Below are 19,549 nucleotides of genomic sequence, written 5' to 3' on the forward strand. Positions count from 1 at the left end.
TTCTGTCGTTACTAATAGAGTTCTATGGATTTTACGATCAAAAAAAAACCTTGGATGGTCAAATAATTGATGTACTTTAGCTCATTTAGTGTTAATACATATTTATCTAATAAAATATTTTATATATATATATATATATATATATATATATATATATATATATATATATATATATATATATATATATATATATATATATATATATAAAAGTAAATATGTTAATTCTTAAGGTAAATGAACTGAAGTAATTCTCAGGGTCACTTTTTGATATTTGTGTGTGTATAAACGCAAAGGTTTTACGTGGGTTTTGACATGAACTCAAAATATTAGTGGGATGACCCTCTGCATTTCCTTCGGTCTGTATATTGGTCATACACTGATGGAAGGAAAGCTGCTGGGTGATTAATTACACACACACAATGGCGAGAGACTGAAATGCACCAATTTACTTTTTTTTTCACATACCTTTCTCAGTCAATGCCGGCAATCCTTACAAGTAATCTGAGATTTAACACCTGTTGATTGCACAAAATAAACGAAATAAACAACAAAACGTTATGTTGCGGTCTGTATGAGCCACCAGTCCCTAACCAACCTAAAAATTGGGGGCTCGTCCGGGATAGGTTGTCATATGAGTCTTGTGTTTCTGTCAGAGGTGTAAAGTACTCGAGTAAATGTACTTCGTTACTGTACTTAAGTATTTTTTGGGCTACTTTGTACTTGTACTGAGTATCAAAAATATAGGCAACTTTTACTCTCTACTCAATTACATTTTCGATTGGGTATTTGTACTCTTTACTCCACTACATTTGAAATGACACTTAACGTTACTCGCTACATTGTTTATTCGTCAAATAAAAACGAGACGAAAGTGTCAGAGGGTGATGATGGATAGAATCTGTGGTCGCGAGGTTACACGCAGACACACAACTGAGGGACTTCATTTGGCGCTGCGCAGAGCAATCGTATGAAATCTAAGTACTGCGAGAGCGAATCAAATGCATATGGAGAAGTCTGGTCTCGCGGTACTTTGATGTCAAACGCTGAATGGCTTGCGTTGAGCCACCGTAGCGGGACATCTGCGTGCTGCGTATGTCATAAACTGTAGAGAAAAGTTCGCGTCTGGACTGAAAGAAGAGATAAAGAGCAAACATATGGATGCATATCACATTTGCTTCAGTCAAGGGACCCTTTGTTAAACATGTGATGCTACAATCAAAACAGAAGTGATGCGCGATTGCAGGAGGGTCATCCCGCAACTCAAAGGCAAGCACAAATGTTTGTATACTCTTGATGCTACTTTATCAGCTAACCTGAGTTACATAACTTGATATAACTTACTATATAAGCCAAAATAAACCAGCGAGGTCCTGTACTGATTGCCCGAGTAACTTAAGTACATTATAAGATTGATAATAAGTGTTCAATTTCACTGTCCTCACATTTAATCAAGTATGCTGTAATGTATTTACTGTAAGAGGGATGCATGACGGAAGAAATAGTGCACTTAATGTTACGTACTACATGTGTTTACAATTAATCTTTCAAATGAACAACTTCACGTTTTTAATATGCATTATCATATATCTGTTGGTGTAATTTTAGTTTACTGGATTTTTTTAAAATATTAAAATTATATCTTTTTTAGGATAGGCCTATATAAGAATATTTGGTAACAATTTACAATAAGGTTCATTAGGTAACAGTAGTTAATGTATTAACCAACTTGAACAAACCATGAGCAATACATTTGTTACATTATTTATTCATCTTTGTTAATGTTAGTTAATAATAATTTAAGCTTTAATTGTTTGTTCATGTTAGTTCAGAGTGCATTAACTAATGTTAACAAGATTTAAATAAAGTATTAGTAATTGTTGAAATTAACATTAACAAAGATGAATAAATGCTGTATAAGTGCAGTTCATTATTAGTTCATGTTAACTAATGTAGCTAACTAATGTTAACTAATGAACCTTATTGTAAAGTGTTACCATATATTTATATCACAAAGTTAGGCTATATATTTTTCAGCATGGCACATTTAAATTTAATGTAGATTTCTAGACCAAAATCTCATGGCATTTAGTTGAATAAAATTAGACTAAAGCTAAATCAATTCAGATGACAAAAATATGACTAAAACTAAATTACATTTTAGTCAAAAGACTATGACTATGTTTAATCTGTGTTTGTTCTGCCAGGTCAAAATTTTGAGGTGTTTGATTTCTTTTCTATATTAAGAAATAAAACCTCATAAATAAACTTTCTTAGTTTTCACTGCCCAGACCTACAATGTCTCTTTGTGTTGAGGACTAGTGCATCTTTGAGCCAACATTCAGTACGAGTAAAAATACTTGAGTACTTTTAAATTGGGTTACTTTAATACTTTTACTCAAGTCATATTTAAATTGGTGACTTGTAACTTGTAGTGGAGTAATTTTTACAGTAAGGAATTTGTACTTTTACTCAAGTATGGCTTTCAGCTACTCTTTACACCTCTGGTTTCTGTTATTTCTTTTCTCATGTAAAGCTGCTTTGAAACAATGTAACACTATAAAAACAGTTTATAAATACATTTCGATTGATTCATATTAACAGAATGTAAACCCAAAAACATATATTTTAATATTTTAGGTTCAATGACTTGCCCAATAAACATTCATTGCAAGCATACCTGTGCGAACGCATTCTTTTTGCACAAAAAGTAAATTACATATGCTATTGATACAGCTTAACGTACTGAACCCAGAACATTGCTTTAATGCATAAATCCAATTAAATGATATGGTCAAGATTTAGCAAAGAAAAAACAGTGGAGGTATTGAAGCCCGTGAGATTGAAATAGAGCTTAAAAATAGCATATTTTTTCGGCAGGAGCCCCTTTCTGTGCTCAGTATAAAACAGGGTGAATTGTCTTACTAACTAGAATAATACTTACAAACAACAAGAAGAATTGATGCAATACTAAAGTAGATCAGAAACAATCAAAAGAAACAATCCGATCTCATGCAACACTTGCATAGAATTTTTTTTAGTCATGCTCTGATTTTTTTAAATATAGAACAATAGTTTAAAGTGAGACATGTTGATAGCAAATAAAGATGCAGTACACTAAAAGAGTTTGAGTCAAGGAATTAGTTAAAATAGATGTAGTACCCTGACTTCCACACCCCAGAAAATGTCAGTTTCTCATTACCCTCTAAATGGCCGATTCAAAGTTACGTGTTAAGATTGGTGCTGTAAACAAGGCATCCAGTACTGTGACAAACTAACTTACATTAGAAAAGCAAGACCTGGGAAGATACAGTGACTTGTCCAATGACCTGAGATCAACAGATGCTATGGGTTGTTAACAGACAATTGCGACATTTTTTTGTTGACACGAAAAGGCTCATTTAGTCCTGAAACATATGAAAGCATGTGAATACAAACACTTTTAGAAACACGTCATAACGTAACTGTATTCCCAGTGTTTGCCACAAGGGGCACTATAGACGGTTTCAGCAGTAACAACATAAACAAACGGCTTTCGTGGAACAAACGTAACTTCCTGTAAACTCAGCAAAAAATCAATAACAACAGAGTGCTTCAAGAGTAGTTTATTTGTGATAACAAGCAAAATAAATAACAAGTAAATTACCTTAGTTCAAATAATAGCTAAAGCGTATCGAAAACTACACTGAGCTTACGTTACTGTCTAAAATGTGTACTATATCATGTTAACGACAGATCAGCTGCCAAACCTCCCTTCACATAGCATTGATCCATGATCGCCGTCTCCCCTCAAACATCAAAACATTTGTCATTTTCTACCAAGTATTTGTTCCAGAGTTCAGTTTAACCACTAGACCATTAAACAAACAGAGACTGGAAGTTAAGTTTCGTCCAGACGCGTAACTGCGACAACATGCATGCGTCAGATGAAACCGTCTATAGTATGCATTCGCATAATCGTCTTCATACAAACTTTTCAGGCCGACTACTGTCATAGCGAAGGGACTGTCTGAAGAAAATCTTACTGATGTTATTTGCACTCTCATCTGCAAGGCAATATTCAGCTAGCTAGATATAAACATGACAATTTTAATTAAAGTTGCTTTAAATTTTAAGTTGCTTAATTGGCATGTTAGAGGTTTACTTCGAAGAGAAAACTAGCCATTGAAAACAGTTTACCCTAAAGCTCACAATGGCCAGGTCCCTTGTGTTAACACTCAATTTTCAACACATAATTTAATTGCATTAACAATCTTCGATTTGAAATGCAATCGCGTAGAAAATCAATCTAGAATAGTTAGTAGAAGCATTTGCATATGGTATGTTTAAGCTCTAGCATTCACTGTGGCCACTAGTAAGTACTGTTTCCCATGTTTGGATTTGTTGTGTATAAAGGCTACAGCATGGCTCATTCTTGGGATTAGCCTTAATTCGATCTGAAAGACGAACCTTCTGTAATCTAAACTGAGGGCTGAGTTTTTTTTAAAGTGCATTCTGGGAGTGTACGGCTCCAATACAATCAACGCAACACAATCAAATTAGGGACAGTCAATTTAACACGGTCCCCATGAAAGACAATACATCAGTGCTGAGGACAAGAGGTGTTAAGGCATGCAACTATACATTCACTCAAGTCTCTGTGCATGTTTGAACTCTCTAATCTATGTAAACACTGGATTATATCGAAAGATTAGTTCTTAAGAAAAATATTTTTTTATTTCTCCTTAAAAGTATTTATCTTGCTTGATGACAACGGTTCATACTCAAATACATAGGCCATTACTAATTCTACATTTCTTTTTAGGTTTTAACTATAAATTTAACCCAAATCAAAACAGCGCTACATGTAAGTGTACTGCAACTTTATGAGGCTTCACATGACCATACAACAACCGACGTTACATATATTTCAATGCGTCTCACGTCAACAATCTCCATAGGGAATGCAATCCTGACTATGTAAACATTGCAATATTTCTTAAAAACAAGATACAGATCCACTAATGACAAAGTAAAGGAACTTTCGAAAGAATTAAACTCAGGATCTGGTTAGTTTTCATTCAATACATATATGTACACTAGCTATCCTTAGATGTGTTACTATTAACCTGTTGCAAAGTTTAAAATATAAACAAAAATTCATAGACTTTCTAGCCTAATATACTTAAAGTCTTCTAAAGGTCCTGTTCCAACCCTAATGTGCAAATAGTCCTAAATAATTGTATTTGAGACATGCAGTGGTACAGATATACAGGTAAACATTAAGGCCAGTCTGAATGGTCCTACACTGGATAAACCTTAGCCTTAGCTGCTACAGGTAACATCCGAATCTAGAAGTCATTGTAAAGAGAGGAAAAAAATAGTGGATTTTGTCATAACACAACCTTGTCGATATATGCTAATTACCAACGAAGGTCATTAAACTAGCCTGCATTTAACCTGACGCCAAAGAAAGTAATGACGCTATTGTGTTTAAGTAATTGGTGGTAACTGCCACTTTTAGCGTACAAAGCCTCGGAGAGAAAAGAGCTGTAGAAAAAGAAGGATGGAGGAAGATCACTCACTTGTTTGATATACCGTTTCTCATTAAATAAATTACTTGTGATGCTAAAACCCGAAGTATAGTCTGTTCACGGTTGAACACACAGCCTTGCAAAGTATAGTTTATTTGACTCATTTGTGTACGCAAACGTTTGACGCATGTGCATTGCGACAAAATGCAATGCATCTCCTGGGCTACATACTACATTCTCCTGCAGGCGCATGCGCGACCTAAGCGTACGATATACGCAGGGTTTTAAAAATCTGGCGGTGTGCTTACAGTACTCGTGCACTCTTCTGATGATGAAAAATTACATCACACGCATTGTACATGGAACCTTCGCATATACGTAAAAATTGGACCATACTTTAGCTATAACACAGTAGCCATCTTGGTCTAATGCTATTTCCAAGTCATGCAACTACAAAACCCGTCTACTCGAAAAATGGAATAGCCAAAGCCGGTGGTCAAACTTACGTGTCGATAGCTTATTCAATAAAAAAATGGTTTGTTAGCTTTAGCAATTTGGCAAAAAAACTGTACTTGTTAGGCTATTTGAAATAATGTGTGTTCACTTTTACAATGGGCCTCATTGATAAAGCGCGCATACGCACAGATTTGATCGTAGAGTGTGTTTTCGCATCATCTAGGCAACATTCATATTTATGAAAACAGTATTTGACGTGGAAAAGTGCTTAGCGCCATGTCATGGTTTGAGTAGACGTACACACTTTTGCTTGTCCGTTTTTGGAAATATACGCCATTCTTGCTGCTTGAAAAAGATTTAACATTGACAGGTGCTCTTTTATATTTCAATAGCTGGGTTTCCATTAGCCAGATTTTATGTCCATTTTGAAGTATCGCATTAGAAACGAGTGATGTAAACGCCAAATTTCAAATAAAAATCCCTTAAGTTTTTATGCTTGCTTGAGGTGGTTTCTGACTTTTGCGCAAGAGTAAATGCATATAATAGTGGATGGAAACGCATTTGCCGAATAAATTCTGACGTAGCGAACATTAAACCCACTTGACCGATCGTCTAGCTGTATTAGCGAACGTTGTCTTTTACGACATCATCGTAATGCCCTTGCTGCAAGTGCCTGCATCAAAAGCGTCTTCTTCTGTGCACAGCATTCAGTTTGGCAATTACAAACTGCACTGCTAGTACATTTATAACATGCCCAATCGTAACTAAATGTAGTCCTGTCTCCCATTATCTATGCGTGCCTTTTTTACTGTGGGTAACAAGAGTTACCAATATCATCGTTATTTGATCAAACAACTTGATGGAAACGCAACTAATTCGCATTTGTTTGTTTTTCTTTTTTTATGTATTTTAAAAAGGTTCACTTTACGTTTGGATGGAACCCCACTAAGGACATTAATTATGCATTGTTTAAAGCCGGAGATATGCAACGGTTCAGCTGTGCACAGTTACAAAATCATTTGCAATTTATAGATTTCACATCTGAAGCACTATTCGGACAGGATTAGTTTTCCAAACGACGTTTAGTTTCAACGTGTCCCCCAGGACGTCTGTGATTTTATGTACCAATTCAGACAGGATTAAAATTCTCACACTATTCCAGAGATGGGAGTGACTGTTTCATGCATTTGAGCGTTGCACAAGAGCACATGCTGTGGATACGCGTGTTTGTAAAAAAAAAACGGGATTAAAAACACAGAGGACCTCTGAGAAGCACGATTTTCTCAGAGGTCCCCCTGTAAAACTAATCCCGTCTGAATAGGGCTATAAACGTGTTGTCTATGTGTACATTTGTTTTATGAATCACACGTAAGTACACTTTTGCAAAACGATTGCAAGATAAAATTTTGGATGTTTTCTACACAACTTTTTATAAATGAGGCCACATGTCATTGCGAGTGAGGCAACTTAAGGGTTGGATGGTATTGATTCTTGTACTTATTTCCCATGAGTGGTCTATCTACCTCCTTTTCCTATCTCTGGTACTGATCACCCAGTGTATGAGTTGAAACTGTGTACAATAAACCTAGACCAGGTTTTAATTCATATTTATAAAGCAACGCATTCATCCACTCTCAATTCCAAAACACCCAGAAAGCTACAGGACCATTCTTTTCCCCAAAACTAAAAACACAGAAACCCGGTGAGCTACAAGCAGTTCTATAAAAAGCAAATACATGGACACTGATTAACTTGCTGCTTCTCCAGTTTTCTTTAGCTCAGAAAAAAATGATCTGACCCAGATTTTTTTTGCAGCAGGATGGAAATCGACTGCTTCTTTTCAGTCTTGGAATTAACCCTATGTGCAATCCCAGACTACAGTCCCATTAAGCAGTTGCAAAAGCCGAGCATAACCCTGTTTGCCCTGAATTCCCTTCTTTTACATATTCTGTAACACATTTATGTGGTGCTTTTGCAAGTGGCAATGTGTGCTACATCTGTGATAAGTGACGGCTCATGTCAGGTGCCTGAATGATTAAAGCCAGCATTAAAGGTTCGAACCCAAAAATAGTAATATTCACGTTAAAAAAGCATTAGCAACAAAGATGCAACAAAATGCTACAATATATTTTATGGTATCTAACAACTCATGCTTGAAAAGTGCTTTTCTTTTTCCCATAATACCTTCTGTGCTCATTATGTTCAGGGGGGGATTGAACTCCATGATAGGCAGAATAATAAGGTAATAATTGACTCATATGGTGTTTGGAGTTTTCCTCCAGAGGAAGCTCAAACGATGTTTTGATATGAAGATGTGGTTAATCTTAAAGGAGAAAAGTTGCGCTGTTTTTAAAAGCCAGTGTAGTGCAATACCTCAATGACAACAAAAGCTCAAAAAACAGCTGGATCTTTTCTTCAACCATGGACAGCTTGATCCACAAACACATACAGTGTGCTTTCTAGTTCTGCACCAATCCCATCACCCCGATTAACAACCTGACCCTGTCTTTTCTAACTACTCCAGATGGGGCGGTCAGTAGTTGTCTCTCGGCCAGGCGCGCATACGTTGGCGGTTGTTCCGTTGGTTGTGTCCATCCTGCGAGTTTCGCTGTTGCAGGAGTCGGTCCTGTGACTCGTGTCCGTTAGCACTGTTGATTCCCCCGGGTTGGTTACGGTTGGGTGGGTACATGTCCCGGTACGTGTGGCGGTTGGGTGTGTAATCATCTTCTTCCTCTTCCTCCTCCTCCTCCTCCTCTTCCTCATCCTCAGGGGGGTGCAGGGAGCTAGAGCCTCCACGGTGGAGGGATCGAGAGTCACTGGCCTCGTCTGAAGGCATGAGGCTGTCTTGCTCCCCCTGATCTTCCTCCTCAACCACCCCTCCACCCCTGGCAGGCGACAGCTGCTGGTTCTGAGAAAGAACAAGAAAGATGACAACTCTAAACAATATTTGGGTGAAACAGTTCCTTGAATCGTTTCACTCCAAAGAAAAATGACTGTGAGACCCATATAGACACAGTAAGCTCACAAATGTAGGTAACATTTAATGTGCAGTGAAGTTTGGGGAGTTTGTAGGAGACGTGTTTCGGCAGTTATATCTAGACATTTGCACACTGCACCTAATACCAATTTGCGTAATTGCCATTGGATAGCATTAAAACGGCAATATAACACATAGTTTAGTTCAAATTGTACAAGCAATTCTGACCAAAGTGGGGCGCATGATTTAATCTAGGAAATGACTCATACATCCTATAACAACTTTTAAATCAGTAAACTTTTTTAACATTAAAAGTCCAATTGTTTTTCAGATACAGTGAGGCGGGACAAGATCCTAAATAATGAAATTACTCAAAATGTCTGTATAAATAAAATACAAAAACTGGACACATATGCTTGTCTGAACAAAGCCTGTGGGCGCTTGGTGTCTGATATCAAATTGCTATGCATTTTCCTCTGGAGCAAAGATTCAGGATAGTTTTAGAAACAAAGTTGCATTCAAAAGGTAGTTAGAAGGGTTGCCACATTCACAAAGCATCAGTCTGTGCTCAAATACAGCCTCATTTCCCAAAGCCAAAGTTCTACAGGTTTCATTATAATGCTGGAAACAGGCAGCTCTATCTGCTTTGTGAATTCATCTTATGGAAGGAAGTTCTACGGTGTTAATATCGATCAACAAGGTGCTTAAATAGAGCAGCCAGAGATGGCAGTGTACAGCTCGCTCTAACAACTGAAAGTACAGCAAATAAACGGAACAGTGTAGAGGGGTCAGTGCATATTATGAGAGAAATGAAATCACAACAGGCCTTTTCAAATGGAAACTTTGCCCTGCCATGGGAGTTTACATCATTTGATTAAAAGGTGTAGTATGGAGTGTGAGAAAAGTCCCTGGATTTTTTACCTAAACATTACCTAAACCAGGGATCTCCAAAGTTCAGGAACTTTTCTACTTTTCAGGCTACTTTACTGAAGGCTCCTGCACCTGCATGTAATTTTCAAGTAACCCAGAAACCTCAAAAACTTGATTAGTTGGCTTAGCCGTATAGAAGTTGGAGCTGGGCTAGAGACCCCTTACCTAGACCTTAAAATTTCCAAATACCCTTTTAGAAGTGCTGCCATGTCCTGCAGAAGTGCTCACTACACCTTTAGGTATTTTGCCATATCTAACTACACCTGTGCTTCCTAGTTCCACACCAATCTCTTCACCCTAATTCACGACCTGACTCTACCTATCCTAGATTCTGCAGATAGGAAGGTCAGTAGTTGTCTCTCAGCTAGTCATGCATACACTGCTGCCTACAGAATTCTGACTGCACCTGTGAAAGTGCCGCCTACATTGTTAGATTGTTGGCTACACCTTCAGATTTCTGTCTGCACCTGTAAAAGTGCTGCCTACACCTTTAGGTTTCTGGCTACACTTTGGTGTTTATGACTGCACATGTAAAAGGCACTTTTACAGGTGCACTTTTAGATTTCTGGCTATACCTTATGAAATGCTGCCTTAGACCTGCAGATGTCCTGCCTACAACTTCAGATTTCTGACTGCACCTTTGAAAGGGCTGCATACACCTTAAGATTTCTAGCTCCACCCTAGGAAGGGCTGTCTAGTCCTGCAGAAGTGCTGCCTACACCTTAAGATTTCTGGCAGCCCCCTAGAAAGTGCTGCCTAGACCTGCAGACGTCCTGCCTACAACTTTAGATTTCTGACTGCACTTGTGAAAGTGCTGCCTACACCTTAAGATTTTTAGCTCCACCATAGGAAGGGCTGTTTAGTCCTGCAGAAGTGCTGCCTACACCTTAAGATTTCTGGCTCCACCCTAGAAAGTGCTGCCTAGACCTGTAGAAGTGCTGCCTACACCTTTAGATTTCTGGCTTCCCCCTAGAAAGTGCTACCTAGACCTGCAGATAGGCTGCCTACACCTTTAGATTTCTGGCTCCACCTTTGGGTTTCTGACTGCACCTGTACAAGTACTGGCTACACCTTAAGATTTCTGGCTCCACCCTAGGAAGTGCTGCCTAGACCTGTAGGACTGCTGCCTACACCTTTAGAATTCTGCTTACACCTTCGGGTTTCTGACTGCACCTATGAAAGTGCTGCATACACAAAGGTGTAGATTTCTGGCTACACCTTTGGATTTCTGATTGCACCTGTGAAAGTGCTGCCTACACCTTTAGATTTCTGTCTACACCTTCGCATTTCTGACTGCACCTGTGAAAGTGTTGCCTAAACCAGTGGTTCTCAACGTTATTCCTGAAGGCCCACTGCTCTGCACATTTTGTATGTCTCCCTTATTTAACACACCTGATTCAAATCATCAGCCCATTAGCAGAGATCTCCATGAACTGAACTGAGGCCGGCAGATAAGAGAGACATACAAAATGTGCAGAGCTGTGGGCCTCCAGGAACGGAGTTGAGAAACACTGGCCTAAACCTTTAGATTTCTGGCTACGAATTCGAATTTCTGACTGCACGTGTGAAAGTGCTGCCTACACCTTTAGATTTCTGGCTACACCTTTGGATTTCTGATTGCACCTGTGAAAGTGCTGCCAACACCTTTAGATTTCTGACTACACCTTCGGATTTCTGACTGCACCTGTGAAAGTGCTGCCTACTCCTTTAGATTTCTGACTACACCTTCGGATTTCTGATTGCACCTGTGAAAGTGCTGCCTACACCTTTAGATTTCTGGCTACACCTTCGGATTTCTGACTGCACCTGTGAAAGTGTTGCCTAAACCAGTGGTTCTCAATGTTATTCCTGAAGGCCCACTGCTCTGCACATTTTGTATGTCTCCCTTATTTAACACACCTGATTCAAATCATCAGCTCATTAGCAGAGATCTCCATGAACTGAACTGAGGCCGGCAGATAAGAAAGACATACAAAATGTGCAGAGCTGTCGGCCTCCAGGAACGGAGTTGAGAAACACTGGCCTAAACCTTTAGATTTCTGGCTACGAATTCGAATTTCTGACTGCACCTGTGAAAGTGCTGCCTACACCTTTAGATTTCTGGCTACACCTTTGGATTTCTGATTGCACCTGTGAAAGTGCTGCCAACACCTTTAGATTTCTGACTACACCTTCGGATTTCTGACTGCACCTGTGAAAGTGCTGCCTACTCCTTTAGATTTCTGACTACACCTTCGGATTTCTGATTGCACCTGTGAAAGTGCTGCCTACACCTTTAGATTTCTGGCTACACCTTCGGATTTCTGACTGCACCTGTGAAAGTGTTGCCTAAACCAGTGGTTCTCAACGTTATTCCTGAAGGCCCACTGCTCTGCACATTTTGTATGTCTCCCTTATTTTACACACCTGATTCAAATCATCAGCTCATTAGCAGAGATCTCCATGAACTGAACTGAGGCCGGCAGATAAGAGAGACATACAAAATGTGCAGAGCTGTGGACCTCCAGGAACGGAGTTGAGAAACACTGGCCTAAACCTTTAGATTTCTGGCTACGAATTCGAATTTCTGACTGCACCTGTGAAAGTGCTGCCTACACCTTTAGATTTCTGGCTACACCTTTGGATTTCTGATTGCACCTGTGAAAGTGCTGCCTACTCCTTTAGATTTCTGACTACACCTTCGGATTTCTGATTGCACCTGTGAAAGTGCTGCCAACACCTTTAGATTTCTGACTACACCTTCGGATTTCTGACTGCACCTGTGAAAGTGCTGCCTACTCCTTTAGATTTCTGACTACACCTTCGGATTTCTGATTGCACCTGTGAAAGTGCTGCCTACACCTTTAGATTTCTGGCTACACCTTCGGATTTCTGACTGCACCTGTGAAAGTGTTGCCTAAACCAGTGGTTCTCAACGTTATTCCTGAAGGCCCACTGCTCTGCACATTTTGTATGTCTCCCTTATTTAACACACCTGATTCAAATCATCAGCTCATTAGCAGAGATCTCCATGAACTGAACTGAGGCCGGCAGATAAGAGAGACATACAAAATGTGCAGAGCTGTGGACCTCCAGGAACGGAGTTGAGAAACACTGGCCTAAACCTTTAGATTTCTGGCTACGAATTCGAATATCTGACTGCACCTGTGAAAGTGCTGCCTACACCTTTAGATTTCTGGCTACACCTTTGGATTTCTGAATGCACCTGTGAAAGTGCTGCCAACACCTTTAGATTTCTGACTACACCTTCGGATTTCTGACTGCACCTGTGAAAGTGCTGCCTACTCCTTTAGATTTCTGACTACACCTTCGGATTTCTGATTGCACCTGTGAAAGTGCTGCCTACACCTTTAGATTTCTGGCTACACCTTCGGATTTCTGACTGCACCTGTGAAAGTGTTGCCTAAACCAGTGGTTCTCAACGTTATTCCTGAAGGCCCACTGCTCTGCACATTTTGTATGTCTCCCTTATTTAACACACCTGATTCAAATCATCAGCTCATTAGCAGAGATCTCCATGAACTGAACTGAGGCCGGCAGATAAGAGAGACATACAAAATGTGCAGAGCTGTGGGCCTCCAGGAACGGAGTTGAGAAACACTGGCCTAAACCTTTAGATTTCTGGCTACGAATTCGAATTTCTGACTGCACCTGTGAAAGTGCTGCCTACACCTTTAGATTTCTGGCTACACTTTCGTGTTTATGACTGCACCTATGAAAGTGCTGCCTGCACCTTTAGATTTCTGGATACACTTTGTGTTTATGACTGCACCTGTGAAAGTGCTGCCTACTGCTTTAGATTTCTGGCTGCACCTTGGTAAGTGCTGCCTATACCTACAAAAGTCCTGCCTATACCCTTACATTTCTGGCTACAACTTCATGTTTATGACTGCACCTCTAAAAGTGCTGCCTACACCTTTAGATATCTGGCTACACCTTAGGAAGCACTGCCTAGACCTGCAGATGTCCTGCCTACACCTTTAGATTTCTGGCTGCCCCCTAGAAAGTGGTGCCTAGACCAGTAGAAGTGCTGCCTAAACCTTTATATTTCTGACTACACCTTCGGATTTCTGACTGCACCTGTGAAAGTGTTGCCTACACCTGTAGATTTTTGGCTACACCTTTGGATTTCTGACTGCACTTGTAAAAGTGCTGCCTACACCTTTAGATTTCTGGCTACACCTTCAGATTTCTGACTGCACCTATGAAAGTGCTGCCTACACCTGTAGATTTCTGGCTACACTTTCAGATTTCTGACTGCACCTGTGAAAGTGTTGTCTACACCTTTAGATTTCTGGCTAAACCTTCGGATTTCTGACTGCACCTATGAAAATGATGCCTACACCTTTAGATTTCTGGCTACACCTTCGGGTTTCTAACTGCACCTGTAAAAGTACTGGCTACATTTTAAAATTTCTGGGTCCACCCTAGGAAGTGCTGCCTAGACCTGTAGAAGTGCTGCCTTCACCTTTTGAATTCTGCTTACACCTTCAGATTTCTGACTGCACCTATGAAAATGCTGCCTACACCTCTAAGTTTCTGCCTACACCTTTAGATATCTGGCTACACCTTCGGATTTCTGACTGCACCTGTGAAAGTGCTGCCTACACCTTTAGATTTCTGGCTACACCTTCGGATTTCTGACTGCACCTGTGAAAGTGCTGCCTGCACCTTTAGATTTCTGGATACACTTTGTGTTTATGACTGCACCTGTAAAAGTGCTGCCTACTGATTTAGATTTCTGGCTGCACCTTGGTAAGTGCTGCCTATACCTACAAAAGTCCTGCCTATACCCTTACATTTCTGGCTACAACTTCATGTTTATGACTGCACCTCTAAAAGTGCTGCCTACACCTTTAGATATCTGGCTATACCTTAGGAAGCACTGCCTAGACCTGCAGATGTCCTGCCTACACCTTTAGATTTCTGACTACTTTTTAGGTTACCACATGGCCTTTTCCATTTGGAGGGGTTGAAGGAATTGGAGGATGTAAAGAAAAATCAGGGTGGGTTTTTATTAACAGTTTGTGTGGGACAGGCAAACTGATGTCCCACCTACTCACCACAGGTCTGTAAGTATTCATTCAATTAATTCCTGTGTTTCAGAGAGCTGCAAACATGTCATGCATGAATAAGACAGAACAGACAGATTCAGACTTACAACATGTCAGTTTTGAACATCTTTTGTGGGCCCAAGACAATTAAAGGACTGAGAGTAAGAATATGAAAAGTAAAAAGGGACAAAACAGACAAACATTTAGTTTATGACCATTAACTTAATATCTTGACCATTATCTTGACAGTTATTAGAAACTACTAAAGACTTTTTAAATGGTGTATGTGAATTGTTTAAAACACAACAGAATTGTCATCGTAGTTTTTCTAGAATGTTGTGTACACATTAAATTCATTCAATCAAATTAACTATGTGTCATTATGTGACAATGCAAAACACAATGCAAATATGATGTGACTAATAAAGCAATGGTGATTGTCCAAAAGCTATTTAATAAAAATAGGTTTCCTATGAACCAATTATGTTGTCTTATAAAGCAAGGCATGAGCTTTTTAAGCAAAAGTCAATATACCGCAGCAATTTTCATTTACTTCCATGTTGATTTGATCTTGAAATAGGTGTAAAATCTTTAAAATCAGGTGCACATTATCAACTTATATGTCATTTATCAACATGACGACAGACTTTCTACAGAACATTACATTTTGTATTTAATTCCAGAACAATCCTAGTAACATCTTTGGCCTGGAGGATTCATACTATGACAGGTGGCCTATGGTCAAAATAGGTCAGGAAGGACCTACTTTAACATCTAGATCAGGGCTGTCAAAACCATTTAGGCTCAGGGCCGGATCAAAAAATGGGGGCCAAACTTTATCATGCTGACATTAACCATACAAACTAAAATACAACTAGGTCACAAACTGCTCATAGGTAAAAAACAGAATTTACCTACTTGAATACTTCCTCTTAAAATAAACTTGAACACAGTAATAAATAAAACCATTAACTTTTCTTTGCAAATAAACAATTTAAACACTAATGAGTACAGTCATTTACCCAACCAGACTAGGTTTGTTCTGCATTATGTAATATAATTATAATTTTCTTTCCAAAACAGCTTTTCTGAAATGATTTCTTTGTCATTTAAATATGTTTACTTTACTGATTCTTCAGTCTTTTTTTGTTTTAACACCTGATGCTACTTGATCGTTCTCATTTTCTATCATAAGCTGTCTGGTGTACTTATGTGTAGCCTATTTATAACCCGTGCTTCTCATTGTGACAATTCATTATAAACATACTGGTCATCCGCTGACCTCACCAAAAAAACCCCAGTCCTTTCTATATCTCCCGAAATGTGGGCCTGTCAAGTTCAAATGTTTGTACATTTTTTCTGTTTTTCTTTTGGGTTGGAATTTAGTATGCTAACTCGCACCTGACATGAACGCCCTGCCTTTTTCTGTCTAACTGGCCACGATAAAAAGGAACAGTGATTCTGCTAAAACCATTTGTACTGTCTGTCACTAATGCTGGAATCCTGAAGAGCGCGGGACTAGAGCTGTCCCATGCGAGACGCGGAGATCACATGTTTAGCATGCATCGCGTCGCAGTGCTTGCTGGGACTTGTAGCGCAATGCTGCGCAATTGAAGCGGGCCAAGATCAATTAAAAACTTATATCATTGCGCCGGCCCGATGCAAATGTGCTGCAGGCCTGATTTGATATAGATCTTCAAAACTTCTTCCATCAATTCAAAGGCATCTCACCTGTAGACTGGAGATTGCTGAGGGCGGGGTCATCAGGTTTTGCTCCAACAGGGGATTAAGAGGGGCAGTGCCTGGCAGATGAGTGGCACGCCAGTAGACATCCAGGTATTCAGCGAGGTGCTCACAGGCGTCCTCCAATTGGTTCTCATCCAAAATGACATCAAACATCTCCTGATGGGGAAACAGGGTGGAGCAGAAGATGACATGCAGGGGATGGAATTAGAAGATATTATATCAAATATCTTGTGATGGTGGTCAGGTGATGGGAGATGATGTTGAGCGACAGGTAGGATAATGGCTCTATGGAACAACATGCAACATGACTTTTGTCAGAATGTGGTTTGGAAAAGCAAGGGTCTACATCACTAGAACTGTAGCAATGCCAGTGTAAACAGGTTCAGATTAGAAATAAGAAATGAGATTTACTTAAATAGCAAACAATTGAAGTGGGAATGAAAACAGTTTGGAGTGTTTTGACTGGATCAGTTTTAATATTCAAAACAACACAAAACAAAATGGCAAGGTAATTAGACAGTCATAAATGAAATGCCTTTATTATATTGTGTCAGTTGTAGCTATAAAAACACCTTTTCTAACTGTACTTTGTTTAAGGGTTGTTTTTTGGTTGTTATATTGGTGTATATTTATATAGACTCTCAGAGAAAAGAGGAACATGAGGAACAAATTACTTAGAAAACCATTCATAGGGTATATAATAGGCATATACATATGCGCCGATCCTGTGGGTGCTCTGGGGCCAGATATGACAGATTAAATTAATTTTAATCAAATGCTTTTGAAATTCTGGAGCCTCTCTAATTGGTGGATCTTGCGAGTTGTAATTTCTGTAATGCTTTGATAAATAAGCTGAATAAGGGGCACCTCACATTTTACATTTACAACCGGATGGAAAATCAAACCGCGCTTTTTACTTTCTTTCTAATGTGCTTGGGCCCTCCCTTAACATCTCCTTTATTAAGCAACCTATACATTGTGTGACATTGTGCCATCCACCCACAGGCGTAAAAAGAAATCAGCACCTATGGGATTATACATTACTTCACATTAATCTGTCTTTATGTATAAAATATGATGCAATAGCCTATTCATCTTTTAAACAAGCTTTGTTAACACTTTACTTGAAGGGTTGTTCATAAGACAGACATATCACTTTCATAATCATGGCATGAAGGAGATTTTAAGCACATTTATGATAAAATTGTCATTAAGTGTCATTCGTTCAGTTATGTCATTTTTTATGCAAAGATGACATTGTTTGAAATGTCTTTGTTATGACAACTTGACATAAACCAATACATCATAACTTGTCGTAAATCTGTCATAAACATGACATAGCAGAATAATTATCAAACTTAAGAGACTACCTAGCTTTATGGGTTAACATTACATTAAACTGTCATTTAATACTATGTCAAATAATTTTAAATACCTTCACAAAATTCAACAGGCACGTCAAAATATTATACTTAGCTTTATGTATATGCTCAATATAATAAAAAACTGACAACTAACTGAAAAAAAAACAGACATTTTCTGACATAGAAGAAAAAAACTAACAAAACATTTAATTAATTTAATGTAATTAACGTTTTTTCCAGCGTTAGGACCCGACGCTGCAAGGCTTAACCCATTATTGTACTGTTTTCATTTAATTTTAGGTGAATCGGTCTCAAAATGCAATAAAATATCATTTTATTGATTTCAATTACTATTATTATTATTATTATTATTATTATTATTGAATAATTGATTTTATTTCTTAACCACCTAGAGGAAACTTAAAAAAAAACAGAAGAATATTCATGACGCTGTTATTAAACTTTTTGACAGAGTATTAACACTTAATGACATTTTATATTTGTGACCCGCTCTGGCGAAATGAGTCGGAAGTCGCAACGTTCTATTTTAAGATATGAGCCCATAATGTGGAAAAACAATGAAATTATCAAAAAAATTTTTTTTTTTAGCTAATTTCAAAGAACAGACATTAAAAAATATCTCCCAAAGTTTCGTAATCCAAATAATTGAGTAAAGGTGTTTAAATGACTATTAAAGTTGAAACAGTTTTACTAAATTCGCTGGAAATTGCTTTTCTCAAATCCTCTCGTCACCTCCGAGCATCTCCCGGGGATCCCCTGAAACGTCACTATCTCTCCAAATATGGTGTTACACGTTGTTTTAGAGCCAATCAGAAATCTTCATAAACGCTGATCATTTGTCAATAGGAAACCCCGGGGCACGCGATTGGTCCAGCCATCCTCCTGTCAGTCTCGCAGCACTCTCCTCTCCTATTTAACTCCTTTTTGAATTGTTTACACTGTTATTGTCAACTAGCCTACACAAAGATATGATTGCATAGGCAAGCATTATTTGTTTTCTTTTTGCTTGTCTCGCTGCCTCTCTCAATTTCTCGCGCACGCGCGCGCGCACACACAAACACACACACACATTCTGGTTTCTATGTTTTGTGGGGACATTCCATAGACATAATGTTCTATTCCCTTCCCCTAACTCAAACCCCAGCCATCACAGAAAGCTTTCTGTTACTTCACATTTTCAATAAACATCATTCTGTTTGATTTATTGCTTTAAGCTTGTTTCTTGGTTTACTGTAATAGCATTTATATTAATGTCTTTGGTCAAATTAAGCTGTAAAATAAATTGTTTATCCCTTTAAAAATGCAATGGATTTGGAAAGATATCTACAAAAAAGGGCAAAAAACTTTAAAGGCGTTTTTCTCAGGTTTTCAGTTGGAAAAAGAGGACAGACAACCTTAATTCAAATGTCTATATCTTTAAAACCATTCAAGGTATGACTTTGACTAGTATATCATTCGAAAATTTATGATCTCCTCTTTCCATTGATACCA

The 19,549-nt window shown here is 38.6% G+C and overlaps 1 protein-coding gene across 3 annotated transcripts in view; it reads right to left on the bottom strand.

Annotated features, from left to right (window-relative positions):
* Nucleotides 1-3,586: 3,586 nt before the first annotated feature.
* cacnb3a (calcium channel, voltage-dependent, beta 3a) overlaps nucleotides 3,587-19,549 on the bottom strand; it is an 86,293-nt gene continuing 70,330 nt past the window's right edge. For 2 of the 3 annotated variants that reach the window (XM_065286305.2, XM_065286306.2), the window contains exons 13-14: nucleotides 16,659-16,829; nucleotides 3,587-8,874 (exon numbers count right to left, since the gene is read on the bottom strand). In XM_065286305.2, the coding sequence (XP_065142377.1) occupies nucleotides 8,500-8,874; nucleotides 16,659-16,829 (546 nt within the window). In that variant the 3' untranslated portion in view covers nucleotides 3,587-8,499. Of the gene's footprint in view, nucleotides 8,875-15,034; nucleotides 15,083-16,658; nucleotides 16,830-19,549 lie in introns of all 3 variants that reach the window. The other variant, XM_065286307.2, reaches the window with a different exon arrangement.

The sequence above is a fragment of the Paramisgurnus dabryanus genome, chromosome 21 (genome assembly GCF_030506205.2).
Source record: "Paramisgurnus dabryanus chromosome 21, PD_genome_1.1, whole genome shotgun sequence".
Lineage (NCBI taxonomy): Eukaryota > Metazoa > Chordata > Actinopteri > Cypriniformes > Cobitidae > Paramisgurnus > Paramisgurnus dabryanus.